The sequence below is a fragment of the Vipera berus genome, assembly GCF_964194415.1.
Source record: "Vipera berus genome assembly, chromosome: 3".
NCBI lineage: Eukaryota > Metazoa > Chordata > Lepidosauria > Squamata > Viperidae > Vipera > Vipera berus.
This window is the reverse complement of record NC_138204.1, coordinates 39,558,974-39,579,234: the sequence shown is the minus strand read 5'-3', so window position 1 is coordinate 39,579,234 and position 20,261 is coordinate 39,558,974. Positions and strand designations below refer to the sequence as shown.

Genomic DNA, 20,261 nt, shown 5'->3' with positions numbered 1-20,261 from the left:
TGAATTATGCCATGCCTGCTAGGTAATTTAGCATGCAGATGCAAGTCTTCTGAATATAGAATGAATAAAATTAAATGTTAGTGGGTTGCTCAGTGTAAATATTAACACAGTGAAAATTGAGGGTACAGAATGATTTAAAAAAAATTCTTGCAAATCTGGGGAGAGAGCACTTCACTATTCTCCCCACTTGCCTTACCAACAACAGTGTTGAATGTTTACATTGCAAAACTCTGCCTGCTAATATATCACTAATGAGTAGTGGATAATTGATCAGCCAATTGATGGTACTTAAATTGTTCTACCAGTAGCACAAAGGGACAAGGAATCTGAAACTCACTGCAATACATTACAGCATGTACACCCATCACACAAAACCCTCCAGCTATGCATAGTTTATTCTATTCATCTGTCACTGTACAGATTAACCATGTACCTACACACCACAGAATAAATTATATTGCTTATTTTCCCTCATTGAAAATGTCTTTACTCCTGTGTGAGCTCCTACTAATCTCTTATCATTATGATCAGTTTGAGCTCTTAACTGTCTATCGTTAAAGGCCAGCCACCTTTTTATGAGAAAGAAGAAGAGATACAAAGCACCCTCTGAGTTTGCAGGGCTCGGAATTCAACTATTGCTTCTTAAGTGAAGAATAACCTTTGAGCTAAGGACCTATGTAATAAGCAGAGACAAATAAGTTCAGCTACCACTGCAGAATTACAGCACCAGAGAACAATTTGCTGCATTCCTTCAAAGGCCTGTATGAACCCAATCTCCTAAATAAGTACCAGACACCAAGTGCTCCATAAGCAAACAGAGCCCCCGAAGTGCATAAATGAAATAAGTAAAAAGCTTCACATTACATATAAACCAGCCGTTTGCACCTTGTTATTAATGGTCTTGACTGTGACCTCTGAACCTAGCTTTACTTGGAGTCACGAATCCTCAAGCCTTGGCACTCCTAAATGTAGGAAAAGAATAAATAAAATTGTTCATAGATGTTTAGATTAGGTCACACAAAACAGAATTTAATTTTAAGAACTGCATCACTAACTTTTCCCATGAAGAAACTAGTGAAAGTTGTGTGGTATGAAACAACCGTGAATATAAGCTGCCTATGGTGGACTGACTTCCAATGGATTTTAGGTAAAGGACATACCTAATACAGTATGTATTAGTAGCTATGCGATGGGCTTTTTCCAAACTTTCATTCAATCCATTTCCACATCATAGAATTCATGCCAGGTTTGCTCTCATTTTTAATTTCTTAGGGGTGTTTGAATCAGCTAAGTTCTGGTTCAGATTTGAGGTTCAAAGACAAAATGAGATTTCAATTGATTGAAGAATCAGTTGGTTAGATCATAGACTATCATAAGAAAGTACATTGCTTCATTTTTGACAGAATGAAGAGAGTAGCTGAAATGTTAGCCCTTTGGAGGGCAAGATTCCCAGCAATAAATTTGGAAAAAGACTATTTCTCCACCTCTTTTAAAGCAGAGATAGAATGGATGAGGAAACAATAAAACAGCTGCCTCCATATTATTCAGCAAAGTGACTATAGAGATGTTTTACTGAACCAATAAATAAAGTCCTATCTAAATAGGGGGGAAGGGGAATTAAAAATCAATAACTCAACTATCTTCTCAGTACTTGGTTGTTCAGTGTGGCCTAATTATCAAGATGGCTTTTAGGACAATGTAATACAAGAGTCATGGTGGCGCAGTAGTTAGAATGCAGTACTGCAGGCTTGTTCTGCTAACTACAAGCAGTTCAGCAGCTCGATTTTCATCAGCTCCAGGATGACTTAGCCTTCCTTCCTTCTGAGGTTGGTACAATGATTTTTGGGGGCTATATGCTGATTCTGTAAACTGCTTAGAGAGGGCTGTAAAGCAGTGTGAAGTAGTATATGTCTAAGTGCTATTGCTCTGTTGAGATTAATTTAGTATGCTAAATCTTGGAACTGTTTTTATTACTGAGGTATTATTGCGTATATAATGCATTATGACTATTTCTCAGTCTTGGCAATTTTAACCCGCTGGCTGGGGAATTCTGGGAGTTGGGTCACACATCTTAAAGTTGCCAAAGTTGAGAATCACTGCACTATGATATAAACAGTTTGTTATATTCTATAGTCTAACAGCAAACACATTCTCTTAGATCACTCCATGCAGTAAGACAAAACAGAGACAGAGAAGTACAATATCTGGAGATTAAAAAGGAATTATTATTATTAATTTTTAGTGAATAGTAGAAAAGAAAAAGGATGAAAGTGGAACTGAGAAAGTGAAGAAATGTAGACAGACTAGAGTGAGAATAACAGGGACTATACAGGACATATAAATAGATGTGAGATTTAAGGAATATAGATTTGGGAAGTGATAAAAACTCCAACAAACAGGTATAAAACATAAATGGGAGAATAAATCTGAATATATTTCCTACCCAGCAAATCTGCATGAATACATTCTAGTGAAAGTGTGAAGTTGAGTAGCACTCATTGTTCTGGCAAAGAGGATTTGCAGGTGTGATTAAGTCATTAGCCAGTTATTTGAGTCATTGTTTGTGCCAATATCTCAGAGCCACTGCCTCTCTCAGTGCCCATCACTCTCTCAGCTTTGCTCATTTGAATATTTCACATTCTGCAAACCTAGCAAGTCCACTTAATCTATGAATACCCAGTGAATCTGGGCAGTATACTTAAGATTCTTATTCAGTGTCTTAAAAATTCAGTTTAAAGGGGGATTCAATCAAAGTTTTGCAAAGCCCTAGTTGTAAAATGCCAAGTTTCTCAATGAACATTCAACTAAGATGCATTACAGTTGTGAGTGTCAGTTTGGCTTGTATTTGCATCACCTTAATCCTTATAAAACCTCTGTGATTTGACTATGCGGAATAAATCCACAATCTGACAAGCATTTGCCAGATTCAAACTAATAAGGCTCTTTCTCTTTTCTGGTGTCCTACATTTTATGACATTTTGATTTCATTATTTACGATCCCAGAAGCTGCTTTAAGATTTTTCAGGATTCAATCCTATCATTTCATTAGTTTTCTTAGGCCAGAAAAATATAAATTCTATGACCTTAAATAAACTTAGATGAGGTGACTGGGGTTATATGAAAACACCCTTCAAGAATTGGGTCTCACCAGTTCCTTATACTCATCTGATCTCAAGATAGAGAAAGTTGTATTTCAACTGAATTCAAAAAAAGTTGCTTAAAGGTATTTGAGGAATAAATAGAGGAATTTGACAGTAGGGCCAATTACTTAAAATGATGAGTTCTTCTATACTAGTATGTATAATTTTAATAATACAGGTAGTCCTCGACTTATGACCATGATGGAGCCCAAAGTTTTTGTGGCTAAACGAGATATTTGTTAAGTGAATTTTGCCCCATTTTACAACCTTTCTTGCTGCAGTTGTTAAGTGAATCGCTGCAGTTGTTAAATCAGTAACACACTTGTTAAGTGAATCTGGCTTTCCCATTGACTTTGCTTATCAGGTTACAAAAGGAGATCACATGACCCCAGGACATTGCAATAATCATAAATATGTCAGTTGCCAAGCATCCGGATTTTGAACACGTCACCATAGGGATACTGCAAAGGTCATAAGTGTGAAAAACAGTCGTAAGTCACTTTTTCCAGTGCCATTGTAACTTTGAATGGTCACTAAATGAACAGTTGTAAGTCAACAACTACTATAAGTCATGTACTTGAATATGAGAAGTAAAATGCAATTATCTTTTAATTACCCAGGACAGTAATTTAACCCACTGATCTGTATAAAATGCTTTGTTGAGGAAGTTCAAACCTTCCTTAGGAAGATCTAGCAACTGAAATATTTTATCTTCATTACTTGAAAACCAGTCTATAATAATGTTATGTAAGGGACGCGGTGGCTCAGTGGGTTAGGACGCTGAGCTTGTCGATCAGAAGGTTGGCAGTTTGGCGGGTCGAATCCCGAGTGCCGCGTAGCAGAGTGAGCGTCTGTTACTCGTCCCAGCTTCTGCCAACCTAGCAGTTCGAAAGCACGTAAAAAGGCAAGTAGAAAAATAGGGACCACTGCGGTGGGAAGGTAACAGCGTTCCGTGCGCCTTTGGCGTCCAGTCATGCCGGCCACATGACCACGGAGATGTCCTCGGACAAGCGCTGGCTCTTTGGCTTGGAAACGGAGATGAGCACCGGCCCCTAGAGTCGGAAATGACTAGCACGCACGTGCGGGGGAACCTTTACCTTTACCTTTAATAATGTTATGTACTTGGTGTTGCTCTTCGTGCCTGAAAGCTACCAGGCAGTAAAGGATACAATATCTTGTCTGCCAACAGTTAGAGCCATGCTGTGGTACCTATTAAATTCCTCCTTTCCTTGAAGGTATATATAAATTTTGCATACTTACAGGTCTCTTTCCATTTTTTTTTCTTGAAGAGAATTTAAAAACATTATTTTACCTCCACATCACATTTGGCAATCTATGGACCTACACTTAATTTTAAAACTCTACAAACTATTCATTCAGGAGTCTGGTAACAGTAATCTAGCTGTACTTCTGGCAACTCTATTAGGAAAGAGAGAGAGAGAACAAACAAACAATATATAAATAAATAGTAACAGTGACAATGCTCATACAACTAGTAACTACCATGATGATTATAACTTCGGGCTAGTAAAATTTAGGATAAATTTAACAGATAAAAACAAGGAGTGCAAAATTGAAGCAAGATATCCAACATGGAGCAAATAGACTCCATATAATCAGTGGAGAACATAACATGAATTTTACACCTGTGTTAAGTAAACCTGCAATTAGAGGCAATGCCATAGGTATATGAAGTGGCATAAGTAACTGAAGGCACAGCACAAGGAAATATTTTAGTAGATGAAATGTGTGTCTCTGTGTTATGAAAGTAGGACAGAGTAAGAATTATTGATAGCAACAGACATTGCAGAACATTGCCAGCCCTGTTTGCAAGCTTATCCCACTCTAATATGCTCATGTCAAAGAGAAGACAGTGAGAGAAACCAGCCTTAGGGAGTGATGCACAGGAGACTCTGCTTCATTTATAACCCCACACATAAGTTGGAAAAGATTCAATTTTAAAAAGCATTATGCTGCTTACCTTATGGGCCTCTGTGGATGGCAAAGTGAAATTGGATGAATACAGCATGACCATTAATCATCACAGAGATACCACCGTGAGAAACTACCCCTGTGGCTTATGCTCACTCGGCAGATAACATTTGAGTTTTACCTCCTAGTTGCTGCATGGATTCAGCAGTCTGTTTCCTCTTTCTTGTCTTGTCACAAATGAATGCAAACACCACTACAGATAGAGTGGTAAGTGACATATTTATCAAGTAGTAATGTTCCCAAATTATCATAGGCTTGTAGATAACAAGCCGTTATCTGCCTTGCAATATACATTTATGAAACACAGCGAAAGAAAATACTGTAAGAGACAGAAAAATGATCTTCAAAACATCTATGAAATATAACAGCTTCAAAAAGAGCAATCATTTTATGTAGACGTCAAGTGTTTTTGCAACTTCTTCTATCCTTATATGCTGTGAATGTATGCCTTATATTTCTTCTATCCTTGTATGCTGTGATTACACATCTGAAGTAGACTAGCCATGCTTTAATAATGTCTAACAGCAGTTGAGAAATACACCTGTCATCCAATACAATGCTATTACTCAAACATTTAGTTCTCCCACTTTCCTTCATATAGTTGCTGTTCAAAACGAAGACAGAAGATGGGAGAGAGGGGAAGGGATAAACTGAGCTTTATAAATGATTCAGGATAGTCAAAGGTCAAGGATAAAAATCAATTTTGCCTATTGATGTTAGGAGAAACTCCTCCTAAGGTATCAGTCTCCATCAAGCTCTACAAATGGTTGAGCAATTTAAGAAACAAGTGCAAGTGACTAATCCACTTATTAAATTCTGATTTATTGCTTGATGAACAATAAAGAAGTAAAAACACCCTTGAGTCAAGCAGTTATCTTGGCAGAGTTAGTGTTTAAATGTTTGCAAACTCTTGAATTTTCAGTATTTCTGGATAATCAGTGCCAATTAAATAAATGAGTTAAAAACATTTGTTCATTGCTTTATTGAGAAAAATGATCCAAAGCTACATATTTGTGTGTGGCAAGTAGGTGAATCTTTCCTTTCAATCACTGGCATGCCCCCACTGGGCAGCAATAACTGCAATTAAACATTTTCAGTAATGAAAATGATGATCAGTCCTACAGATTTGTGTGTAAGAAATTTTAATGCATTCTTCTTTACAAAGTATCTTCAAACTAAGGGATGTTGGTGGACTTCCTCACATGACCTGCTTACTTGAAGTCCTTCCACATTTCTTTAGGATTAAGGGCAGGACTTTTAAGTTGGCCACTCCAAAACATTAGCAATTACTGAAAGCAAAATTCACATACATTTTGTGACAAATACGTAGCTTTGTATCCTTTCCTCAGCAAATAAATGAAAAGTTATGTTTTAGACTCATTTAATTGGTTTTCACTTTATACAGTTCTAAACAACTGACAGATCACATTTTAGGTCACATTTATAGAGAAATATTGAAAATTTACAAGGGCTCATAAACTTTTAAGGATCGCTGTATAGAAATGGTTTGCCATTGCTTTCTTTCAGGACTTTTTTAAACTTCCTAATCTGGCCAACAGTTTCAGAACTGCCAGGTAGTCTTTCATCCAAATGTAAGCCAGGGCCAATCCTGCTTAGCTTTTGTAATGGGCAATGGTTGGCTAAGAACTGCTACTTGCTTAGGCCAGTGAAATGGGGGAGATGGGACACATAGCAACTAATTAAACTTTTAATAAAATGACTAGGCTGCACAGGCTATGTATTTACTTATACTTAATACATGATCCTGTCCAAAGTATAATTTATATTCTTTCTTAACCTAAAGAACTAGGGGCATGCTTTCTATGTCACTCACTGTGCATGCCCTGTGGAACAGCATATTCCTGAGACATTGATGGCCCCAATACTAATGGCCTTGTGCAATGAATTATATAACTTGGCTTCAATTTGTTTGTGGCCTAGGCATGACATATATGTGCGTGTGTGTGTGTGTGTATTATTCCCTTTGTGATTTTATTGTTAATTTTAATTTACTGTTTGCTACCCAGAATTAAATAAATCCAAGTTAACTGTAATTCAGATAATCTTCAGAAAACACAATATGTAGTGACCAGTTGGAAGATCCTCATAATTAAGAATGGTTCAGAACCAAGTTTCAGCAGAATTATCTTGCTTTCAAGACTAGCATTAGCAATGCATCTCTATGGTACTTCTTGGTCCCTTTTCTTCATCTTGCTGCCTTAGATCAGGAGAGAGAGAGAGTAAAGCAAGTGCAGGCTATAGTTCTTTCTTCTTGTTTTTCTGTTAACTGCTCCCTTCCTTAGGAGTAAACAAGTGAACATGCAGCAACAGAAAGAAGCAGGAGACTTGATGTACTGGCAGTGGGCCCCCTACTGGGCCGTGCATCTTGGCAAGTGGTCAGTAACACAAGCCCTGCGGGTTAGATTCTTGGCTAATAAACATAAGTAAGCATATCTCCACTTCAGAAGGAAATTTCAACATAGGATCTATCAGATTTATTGCTTTCTGGAATTTCTGAGAGAGAAAGCAGTAGCCTTAAGTACAACAATCCTCTCTCCACCCATCCACCCACCCAGACATTGAATTGTGGATTTTAAATCTACAATATTTTAGGCTTACGAAAGAGTACAGAAAATGTTTAACAGCCTGTAAAACAAAGCTAAGTGAGTCTTCTTTCACACTCTTAGTTGCCAATGCTTTTGTAATCAAGAGGCGCTGATGTTAAAGTTCATGTGAACTGAGATGTGTTCAGATTTGGGTCAGCTGATGCCAGAGACCAGAAGGCATGAGGCGTTCAATCTTCTCCATCAAGAAGCTCAAAGGTGACAAAAGAGTTCCAAAAAACTGAAAGAAAGAAAAAGCTGTAATAAAAAATGGTGCTGAAGTTAAGAGAGCTCTTCAGATGTACGTTACCCCAAACTTCGGCCTCTGAAGAAAAAACAGGAAATATTTTCCAGCCTATATTAGACTTCACTGAGAATGGGAAATAGTCTAGGTATCACACCATAATAAACTTGGGACAGTGCCTGGCAGAGAAAAATTATCTCCTTTTCATTTTTTTTAAACAAGACTATAAATATTTGTGTAAAACTTAAAATTTTAGTTTGAAACATACAATCCAATAAATGTGGAGAAATGGAGCAGCTGGTACTTTAAAAATAAAGATTTAAAAATGATGAGACAAGCTCCCAAAATGTTCCAACAAACAGGAATATTTAATCAATGTTTACGGAATAGTAGGATAAAAATATTTTAAATACAGGTTTGTATGAAATTATGGCATATTCAGAATGTTAGGGTTGTTTCCCTTAAAGTAATTATATCAGTTTCATTACTTCAAAACTATCCTTATTAGACATAGACATTTCATGAAACAGTAATAATAGTGATCTTGATTTTTAGCCTAACTGTTAAAACTGTTATAAAAAAGCCAAGTAGTTTAAGAACGGTAGATTCTATGAATTTATTCAGCCATCATTTATTAATCTCATTTTTTCCAATCATGACTGCTGTCAGCAATCTGAGGCATTTAGTAGTTCATACATCATAAAATTAATCCAGAAAGTTAACATAGCAAAAAGTCACGCTAACATGGACATATTATCTGTAAGGCTTTGATGCAGAATTTTTTTTAAAAAGCTGACATAACGATTTCACGACACTATCAACATGCTACAACTCTTCATGTTTCAGAAATTATGCACCGAAATGAATAAAAAATTATCAACCTATGGATGCCATTCTTCTCTCACACCAATAAAATAAATTAACATAAAATTTATAAAGATACATGGAATTTATGGAGCTCTACTTCAGATGGTTTAAATATAGAATTGGTTCATTACACATTTTAAGCCATATACATTTCTTGTAGATAAGCAAAAGCTTCTAATGTTTATAAATCTAAGATATTCAGCAGCTGTGGAACAGCTTAAGTCTTCAATGTCACTTAATGAGTCTTAACAAAACAGTAAAGATATTTATTCCAGTTCTAAAATCAGATCATACAATTAAAAGGGCTGGGTTTTTTTTTGAGATTCAAGGATTACTATCTATTTTAGATCTAAATAGAATCCAGATTTTTAAAAGAGTATGTGTTGAACCAAACAGATTAAATGGCAACTGGGTGACAATTTAGTATAAAACCAATCTTATTTAAAAAGAACACTTTGAGGAAAACTTGAAATTTCTTTTCGGAAAACTATTTCATACATGTTATGGCAAGTGGAAAAAAAGAAATCAACACAATTCTGTAAGACTGTGACACTAAAGAAACTGAAGAGTTCCTCCTAGCAACAACAGACGGCAATACAAAATACTAATGCAGATTACGCTAGCTATGAATTGATTCCTTCTGATTCTTACCAGCATTAAAAACTTCCACAATAATAAAAGCCCTGGGATTACAACTGGTATAGCTATACCTATAGAAAATTCAGGAAGTAACTCTGGATGTTCCTGCAATGGAGTAGTTGAGAAACTGAGGAAAGCAAAAATTAGTAAAGCAACCACCTGTTTTCCCCCCCCAATTCTACACAGCAGTTTCAAGAGCAGCTTCTGAAACAAGCAAGGAGGTCTCAAGCAGGACATGGTGTTTTTTACTATATAAAAAGAGGTATTTCAAGTGTACTTTATTCCAAGCATTTCCCAATGTGTATGGATGTGAGAGTGATCATGGCACTAGGATGATCCCTGCAAGAAACAATTCCAATACGACATGGAATAACACTCAAAAACAGAAATCAGTGTAAGGAAACACTCAGTTTAATAGGTTAGAAAAGATACTTTTCCCCCACTGAAAGCATTTTCTGCTGAAAGCCTCAGAATTCACATATGTGTCCTGGGCCCTTGGATCAAATGCGAGCTCAATTTAAATGTTATGGGATGGAAAACAGAGTCTACACAGCAATACAATTGTTCTAATGTACTTTTGTCTTTAGTTTTTCATTAGTTAAATTAGGCACAGTTATTTTGGTAGTTAAGACTGACAGCCTGAAATGCTACAAGAAACGGATCCTAGAGTTTGATAATTACACATATAAAGTCATTAGAACTGAGGCAGAAGTATTGTACATCTTTCCACAGTTTACAACACGTAGCATTGGTATACAAGAAAAACCATGCTGGCTTCTTAGAAAAATTGAAATAAAAGAATTGTAATGGAAATTAATCTGATATGTCATTAAATAGATATATCAGTCAAATGAATCAGTACAACAATCTGGAAATAAACTGTTGTTTTTTTATCTAAGATAACATTTTTAAAAATAAAATATAACAAACTGAATATTTATTAGTCTATAGTATCTTAAATTTTCTGAAATTATATTCTATTCAACTATTTTTTTAAAAAAAAAGTTGGAAAGCAATACAACAAATTATTACATGATTATAATTTAAGTTAAGTAGGTAATAAACATCTTGGCATAATAGAATTCTATTTTGTTATATGCAGATGAGGCAGCCATTCTTCCAATCTTATTTATGGCACTTAGAAAAGATCTCCAGGTCTTTTGGTTTCTATGATGCTGAAGAAAAGTTCACTCTAAATAAACTAAAGACCAAGTCTTCTCTAAAACAGTAGCACTTAATAAAATATAGCTCACGGATAAATGAATATGAAATACTACAAGCTAAAAATTTTGGATTTCTAGATGCTGTTTTATAGGCCTTCTGATTGGAGGGGAGTGAGGCATAGAATATGCATGCAATGAAGTTCATCCTGAAGTGTGTAGCTTTCATTCTCAGGTTTAGTTTTCAAAAATGGTGGCTTTTATATCCCCTCTATAATTAGAAAGTTTCAAGCCAAGGCAGAATGTGGGCCTGTATCCCCAAGAACTTTTCTCTCTTGGAGTTTGATCTAAGATGTTGAAGATCTTTAGGATCCCTTTTTGGTCCCAGTACCACTTTGAAGGTAGATCTCAATTCAATCATAGCCTGAGCTTGAATACGTAAAATCAATCTTTGGCTTAAACTAACATTCTTCCCTGAGGGCCCAAACCTACTGATGCTATTAGATAATTTTTACTCAACTTGGAAGACCACCTTGGAGATAAAATTACAAAATATTGGCTTATCTATAACAGCTCTGCATTCTTTGGGTTTTTCCAAAGCGAAAGAAATTGCCAAATAGCAAATAATAGATTTGCACAGAGATAGTGCTAGGAACTTTCTTTTTTTAACTTTCTTTTTTAAGATGAGGGACTAAAATAAACCTTTTGCCCTGGCTAAATATTAAAACAATCTTGCTACTGCAAATTATTGTAGGGTCTTTGCCCTAGGATATTTTAGCATGTCTTCATCCTTCCTGGGAAATAATGTATTCATCTCAGAGGGAGGGTCTGTCCCTGTCATTTGGGATCAACTGAAACTATGAGCCATGTACTGCTGTGTTACTAATTTTATGAAGAAATTTGTCACTTGCATTTTACTTTATTTCCAAGCACATTCCCCAGTAGAATACATGCTACATTTAATTTCTTCTTGCAAATTGTAATAGTGATCTACCTTTAAAGTTGCCAAATTTTGTTTCAATTGGATTATTATTTAATACAATTGGATACTGAATGATTGGAACACAATAACCATTATTCAATCTAACCACAAACAAAATATGTAATCTGGCACTTGTATTCGAGTATCTGTTAGTTTTACCCTATATTATTTTATATTACTCTGAGTACGGTTTTTTGATAACATTGTAAAATATTTTTACAATTTAATGATTTAGTTTGAAATGTTTAATTTTAACGTGTTAGTATTTTTCATACATTTTATTTTTTCTAATATAATTAGAAATTTTATGGATTTCTATATGAAATCTATATGCTCAATTTACAAATGTGCACAATTCTGGTCAGGAACTATTATAAAGCTATTCTGTTCAACTGCAAGCTGAAAGAATAGTGGATCCTTCTTTTTCTTTGGATTGGATACAATTGCAATCACATCAATTTTTGAAAAATCAAAGAAATGAGAGAGGTGGTTTTTTTAAAAAAAATCCAGTTACACAAGGTAAATATGCAAAACAATGCTACTGTATTTTCCGGCGTATAAGACGACTTTTTAACCCATGAAAATCACCTCAAAAGTTGGGGGGTCGTCTTATACGCCCAGTCATCTTATACGCCGGAAAATCAGCGAGCCCGGGAAGGCATGCCCTCCCCTCTCACTGTGGAGGAAGCAGGGCAGGCTGGCGTCTGGCGGGAGCCAGCAGGGCAGTCCTGCACACGCGCGCACTCCCCAGCTGCTAAGGAGCAGCACGTGTGCAGGACTTCCCTGCCGGCTCCCGCCCGACGCTCTTCCCTCTTGAGGCAGCATCCCCGAGGACTCCTTAGGAGCCGGGGAGCGATGCTGCCTCAAGAGGGAAGAGCGTCGGGCGGGAGCCGGCAGGGAAGTCCTGCACGCACGCGAACTCCCCAGCTGCTAAGGAGCAGCTGGGGAGTGCGCACGTGCGCAGGACTGCCCTGCCAGCTCCCGCCAGATGCCAGCCTGCCCTGCTTCCTCCACAGTGAGAGGGGAGGGCGTGCCTTCCCGGGCTCGCTGATTTTCTGGCATATAAGACGAAAAATCTTGAAAATCATCTCAAAAGTTGGGGGGTCGTCTTATACGCCCAGTCGTCTTATACGCCGGAAAATACGGTATATTAACAAAAGAATAAATTGTTAATACAGGTAGTCCCTGACTTACAACTGTTTGTTTAGTGACCAAAGTAAGTGACTTATGACCGTTTTTCACATTTACGACCTTTGAAGTGCCCCCATGGTGACGTGATCAAAATTCAGATGCTGGGCAACTGACTCATATTTACAATGGTTCCAGTGTCCCAAGGTCATGAAGTCAACTTTTGCGATTTTCATATAAGCAAAATCAATGGGGAAGCCAAATTCACTTAACTACTGTGTTACTGACTTAAGAACTGCAGTGATCCACTTAACAACTGTGGCAAGAAAGATTGGGACAAAATTCACTTAACAAATGTTTCGTTAGGCAACAGAAGTTTTGGGCTCAATTGTGGTTGTAAGTTGAGCACTACCTGTACATTACTGAAATCTTACAAAAATATGTAACAATATGCTTCATCAGATAATTAGCTGTTATTTAGCAGCTCCAAGCAGTGGGGGGGGGGGAAATTCATTTATTTAATAGAAATTTTGGGAAATTTAGAAGTAATATTTACTTTTATTATCCTTTAAAAATAGATTGTTTCCTTATCTATTATAAATGTTATACATTTGTTTGCATATTCATGAACCACTTCAGTCATGTTAGACTTTAATTATGTTTACATCACTAAAATATGGTTTATTCAGACAATAATAAGTTTAGTTTTGCCACAAATTTTATTAGTTTATAAAAATATAAAATACAAAAATACAAAGAAAAATGAAAATAGGGAAGTAAGAGAGAAGAAGGGGAAGAGGGAAAAATCTGGGGTAAAAGGGAAAAAAGAAAAGCATTGACTTCCGACTCTTTTTGGCGCAGTAGAATAAGGTAACAACATGTAACCTCAACTTTTTACTTTTATAACATTTTATACTAAATATTTCTATAACAAATTCATCTAATCAGCAAGCCCTTATAATTATGAGTTTATTGGGTGAATGTACTTTAAAATGTGCTCTTTCATTGAAGATAGAGGAACTAGATGCTAAGCTCCAAGCAATAGAGTAACACATCATATTTAATTCTTTAAAAAAGGCAGTTAGGCAAATTGTATAAAACAGACATAAAAAGAACTGATTTTCAGGAGGAATGAAGAAAAAGATGGAGACACAATTCTCAGGCCATACATTTTGTACTTTCTGCTTTTATGGAAAAACATAGTCACATCTCATAGTACCAATCATCTGAATACTATTTAAAAGTGTGTGCATGGAAAAGGTCCCAATTCAGCTGAAATCAAGTTAGCATTAAAGACAAATTTGGACAAGTTTTAACTGAGCATAATTTTAATTTGTGAAAACAAAACAAGAAGTACCTACAAATAAATTACAGTGGTCAGTGAGCTGAAGTAGGATAATGCCTGAGAGTGACAGCAATTTAAATCTTGTATATACTGAAGACTGAACTATATTAAAGGCTGTATAAGGATTAATTAGTTAATTTGAAGCTCTTTGCACACAAGAACACAACAAAAACAAATGTTTTACTTGATAAATCTTCAGATTACTTAATAATAACCTGAATAAGGTACAGGAACTGAAAAGCCCCTCTCTCTCTCTCTCTCTCTCTCATATATATATATATATATATATATATATATATATATATATATATATATATATATATATATATATATATATATATATATATATATATATATGTGTGTGTGTGTGTGTGTGTGTTAAGTATTTGTCAAGGCTTTTTGAATGCACCTTGCTAATTAACTCTTTCTTTCCTGCTTTGGCCTGACCCAAGGCTTATCCACAGGATATAGTCAACTTATGACAGCTCATTATTTGTGTAAATTATTCAAATTGCTAATAAAGAATTTGGGAGGCTGAGATGATCATTTCGAACTTCTTATGTTCTCATCAGTCAGTCATACCCTTTTATCTGAGATTCAAAAAAGAGTTAAGTAGCAAGGTGCATTCAAAAAGCCTTGACAAATACTTAACACATATTTCCCTTGCCTTCTAGCTAATAAAAGAGAGAAAGAACCTGTGGCTCAGGAAGTTAAAACAACTGCCTAATATATAATCAGCCCAGGTTCGAATCTCAGATAAAAGGGTATGACTGACTGATGAGAACATAAGAAGTTCAAAATGATCATCTCAGCCTCCCAAATTCTTTATTAGCAATTTGAATAATTTACACACACACACACACACACACACATATATATATATAAACACACACACACACACACACACACACACACACTGTCACTGATCTCTTCACACTAGGTTTTAAAAAGTGCATTAGAACAGCCAGCCATTTAAAGCATGCTGCACAAAATAAAATTCCTTGGTGTTTAAGAGTCATATTATACTATACTAACACTAAAATCCAAACACAATTATATTTTTCTAATTTGTGATGTGGGTAAAATCTTTATAAAGTAAACCAGAGGAACAATGTCACTGAAAGCTACATTTATCAATCAAAGCAAATTTACAGTTTTATAATTGATTTCTCTCATGAACCTGTGGCTTATACCAACCCTAAAACTACTCAAAATAATGGATTTTACTTCTTAGTCTTAACTTTAATTGACTGCAAATTTCATAGGATAAAAGAAATCCATTTCCCTTAGCATTCAAGACTAGGGATGGTTCTTAAAATTAAACGTAAGCAAATGCAAGTTATCAACAGGAAAATGTTCCATACCTTGGAAACAGTCATCAATAACTGTTTTGCATTGCTTTGTAATAAAGCTACCCCTGTTACTTCAGCTCTTAGGAAGTACCATCTAAGATGAAAGGAAAAAGATATCAGATGGTCCTTAACTGTTTCATCCTACTTGCATCTATAATAAGGCTACATTAAGATGAAGACTGTTGTACAAAGACAGTATTCCATGTATAGATTTTCATAGCATATAAATCTACTGCAGATTCACTTGTTTTGTAATACAGAACTCTAAGACACACTACTGGTTTTTCCCTCTTCATATTAAACAACTATGCCGTTCAGTTATAGTAACCCTACTTCCCAGTGGGGCATCCAAAGCTTCTGGAAGGCAGAACTTCAAAATCTAAAGCCCTTTCCAGCTGAAACAAAAGTTGGCCAACATTTCTGTACCCCACTGGACTCCATTCAGTTCCACTGAGCGACTCTGCCAAATCTGGGCTATTTGCTGTCATATTCCATTGTGCATACACTACAGCTATTAAAAGATTCTCTGTGGGTTCTGGCTTCTCAACAAGTTTTTGCAGTTTGGCTACAGTTTTGTCTGGCAATCTAACTGTATAGGAAACAAAGGAAATATGACCCAGTAAAAACATTGAAACCATTGCTATTCCACTAAATAAATATTATTAAGTTTTGTTCTTTTATAAGATTATACACCATAACGGTACTGATTAGCTAACTGAGATTATCTAATATGTCCACTTAAAATGTTTTTAAACTAAGAGACATAGTGGCAACTGTTTTAATACAATTTGTATTCATGAGCAACTTGGAACAGACTGAGTATGTACCAACCTTTAAAATTTAGAAACAGAGACAAAATCTTATGAGTTTCTTTCACACACAACCTTGAGGGAAATTGTGTCTGCAATGATCAAATTGTTCTAGCATACATACCATTGAATTCAAATTCCGTCAGCCATGAATCTATAGTGATGTCTCAAAGTTTATGAACTCTCTTGAATTTTCAGTATTTTTATATAAATATAGCCTAAACCATGCAATTAAACAAAAAAGTCAAAAACATTATACTTGTTCATTTATTTATTAAAGAAAATGATCCAAGCTACACATTTAAGTGTGGCAAAAGTATGCGAGCCATACAACCAACAAATGGTTAAAGCAGAAGAAAGTTAATGTTTGGGAGTGGTCAAGTCAAAGTCCTGACCTTAATTCTAGAAATTACCGTATATACTTGAGTATAAGCCGAGACCCCCAATTTCACCCCCAAAAACTGGAAAAAGTTGTTGACTCGAGTATAAGCCGATCCGCCGTTCTGCAAGCCTCTGCCGCCAGCAGAGGCTCGATCCGCCATTTTGCAAGCCTGAATACACAGGAATACCCTGTGTGGCCGCGGCTCTCGGGGAAGCCCTGGCTGTCCGCTTCCTCGCTCCACGCTGCCATTTGGGGCCCGCGCGTTCCCTGGGCAAATCGCGGCGCCCAGCAGGCGAGGAAACACGCCCGCTCCAGTCGCCCCCCCTTCCCTCAGGAGACGCGAAGCAAGTGACCGCCCGGAGCTTACCGAGGACTTGCTTCAGTGCTTCCAGGATCGCGCGCACCTCTCCCAAGCCGCCGCCGTCCGGAGACCTGCCGAAGTTTGGGGAGGTTTGGGGAGGTGCGCGCGCACCTCCCCAAACCTCCCCAAACGTCGGCAGGTCTCCGGACCTCTGCGCCCTGCCTGCCTGCTTCTTTCCGCAGCGGAAAGAAGCAGGCAGGCAGGGCACGGAGGAACGGAGACCCGGCGACGTTTGGGGAGGCGCCCAAACCTCCCCAAACGTCGGCAGGTCTCCGTTCCTCCGCGCCCTGCCTGCCTGCTTCTTTCCGCAGCGGAAAGAAGCAGGCAGGCAGGGCGCGGAGGAACGGAGACCCGGCGACGTTTGGGGAGGTTTGGGGAGGCGCCCAAACCTCCCCAAACGTCGGCAGGTCTCCGTTCCTCCGCGCCCTGCCTGCCTGCTTCTTTCCGCTGCGGAAAGAAGCAGGCAGGCAGGGCGCGGAGGTCCGGAGACCTGCCGACGTTTGGGGAGGTTTGGGGAGGTGCGCGCGCACCTCCCCAAACTTTGGCAGGTCTCCGGACGGCGGTGGCTTGGGAGAGGTGCGCGCGATCCCGGAAGCACCAAAGCCTCGGCCGCGCACAAGTCCTCGGTAAGTTTTTTTGTTGACTGGAGTATAAGCCGAAGTGGAATTTTTCAGCCCAAAAAGTGGGCTGAAAAATTCGGCTTATACTCAAGTATATACAGTAAATCCTTGTGGAAGGACCTGAAGCAAGCAGTTTGTATCAGGAAGCCAACCAAGATTTCTTAATTGAAGCTGTTCTGTAAGGAGGAATGGGCTAACATTTAGAACTGATTATCAGTTGTCAGAAATGTTTAGTTGCAGCCCAGGGGGTCACGTCAGTTACTGAAAGCAAAGGTCCACATACTTTTGCCACACACAATTATTCAGTTTTGGATCATTTTCCTCAATAAAACAATGAACAAGTATAATGTCTTTGTTTAATTAGGCTTTATTTATTTAATTTTAGGACATGTGGACAACAGATCATGTTTTAGGTCATATTTAGACAGAAATATTGAAAATTCAAAACAGTTCACAAACATTCTAGTACACTGGGAATTAGGTTGGTGGCTAAAAGCCACATTTCATTTCTTGGAAAATGGGCAGCAATCAAATTCATCACATTCAACCAGAACAGTTTTTATCTAATAATTGGGGGGCGGGGGGGGGGGGCGCAAGCTCACTTTTATGAATTATAAAGTCTATTTAATGTCCAGGTCAATAGCCAAATACCGTAATCTGGAATCCATATTAAATCTGTTTTATATGAAACACAGGCCATAGCATGAAAATAAATAAGGAAGCAAAAAAAAAAAAGGCTGAGCAAGGTACGGGATGTCCCAAGGGGGACAATTACAGTGCAGGGTTTTTGTTTGTTTTTATGATTTTTGTTTATTAGTTTTATGGTTGTTGTAAGCCACTATGTTTTTGCTTAAGCAGAGTTGCTTAAGATGGGTGGCCCTATACATTTTATTTATTTACAAATCAATCAATCAATCAATCAATCAATCAATCAATCAATCAATCATCCATGGTTGTCTTAATATTTAATTTCGCTTCAGAGATTAAAAATGTCTAGCTGGATCTTTTTAAATAACTCCCAGTGTGTGTTAAAAGTTCAACATAGCTCCAACAACAGTTATTCAACTGCTCAAGATCTTCTACATTTAAAATGCGTAAAGACAAAACCAACCTTAACCTTTTAGAAGATTGGAAAATGAATGGATTCAATCTATAACATCAGGGTAAACAGAATTATGTGAAGCCTAGTAACGCACTATACCAAAAGGAACACCTTTTTAGCACACCTCTTACAAATAGCAGTGCCTTTGGGGCACATTTCAAAGATTTGATCTAAAACACTAAGTCCATAAACTAATTTTTGCACCATCACAAAAGTTAATTATCAACAGACCATACTTTTGTGACTGCAAAAGGCAGTTCAGACACACAGTACACCAACTGCTGTGATTCTAGGTCTCCTCATAGCCTCAAAATAGCCATAATACTTTCCCAAGACAGTGCACCATTTTAACTGGCATTAAAGAGACTTAAAAGCACAGGATTATTTTAAGATAGGTGCAACCTATGTATTTTAACTGACATCCAAATTATGAAATGACATGAGAAAATTAGATAAAATGCCAATTTATAAGATTTTATTCCAGTTAAATAATGTTAACCTCATGGAAATGTCTATATATGTTTAAAAGAGTCTTGCTAAAAGACAAGATTATTAAGACTCTCCAATACCTATTCAATATACCACCCATGATATTCCATTATTTTTTCCATTCCACTTAATTTCTTCCACCCAAAACAATCAATATCTAGCGGCAAAGTGATACAATAGGTTATGACTGGGTTATTTTAATGTTTACTGATTTTGAATAGAACTTGAAGGGACCTTGAAGGTCTTCTAGTCCAGCCCTCTGCTCAAGCAGGAGAACCTATACCATCTCAGATAAGTCACTGTCTAGTCTCTTTTTAAAAATCTCCAGTGATGGAGCGCCGATTTCTGGGGGCAAGCTATTCCACTGTTTAATTGTCCTCACTGTCAGGAAGTTTCTCTTTAATTCCAGGTCGCTTCTCTCTTTGATCAGTTTCCACCCAGTTTCTTATCCTGCCCTCTGGTGCTTCGGTGAATAACGTTACCCCCTCTTCTTTGTGGCAGCCCCTCAAATACTGGAATACTGCTATCATGTCTCCCCTATTTCTTCTTTTCTTTAGACTAGCCAAACCCAAGTCCTGCAGCCATTCTTCATATGTTTTAGTCTCCAGGCCTTTGATCATCTTAGTTGCTCTTCTCTGAATTTTTTCCAAACTCTCAACATCTTTTTTGTGATATGGTGACCAAGATTGGCTGCAGTATTCCAGGTGTGGTCTTACTAGGGTTTATAAAGTGGTACTAATACCTCTCGTGATCTTGATTCTATGCCTGTTTATACAACCCAGGATTGTATTAGCTTTTTTGGCTGCTACTGCACACTGCTGGCTCATGGTTAAGTGTCCAGTAGGACTCCAAGGTCCCTCTCACAGTTACTGTTTTTAAGCCAGGTATTGCCCAATCTGTACTTGTACCTTTGATTTTTCCTACCTAAATGCAAAATTTTGCTTTCCTCCACACTGAAACTCATTTTGTTGGATAGGGCCCATTGTTCAAATTTGTCCAGATCTTTTGGTATCCTGAGTTTGTCTTCTGGGCTGTTGGCTACTCTT

At 37.3% G+C, this 20,261-nt stretch overlaps 1 protein-coding gene across 1 annotated transcript in view; it reads right to left on the bottom strand.

The window, feature by feature from the left end:
• Window positions 1–7,616: 7,616 nt before the first annotated feature.
• ST7L (suppression of tumorigenicity 7 like) overlaps window positions 7,617–20,261 on the bottom strand; it is a 48,045-nt gene continuing 35,400 nt past the window's right edge. The window contains exon 15 of the mRNA XM_081322182.1: window positions 7,617–7,976. Coding sequence (XP_081178308.1) covers window positions 7,881–7,976 — 96 coding nt within the window. The 3' untranslated portion in view covers window positions 7,617–7,880. The remainder of the gene's footprint in view (window positions 7,977–20,261) is intronic.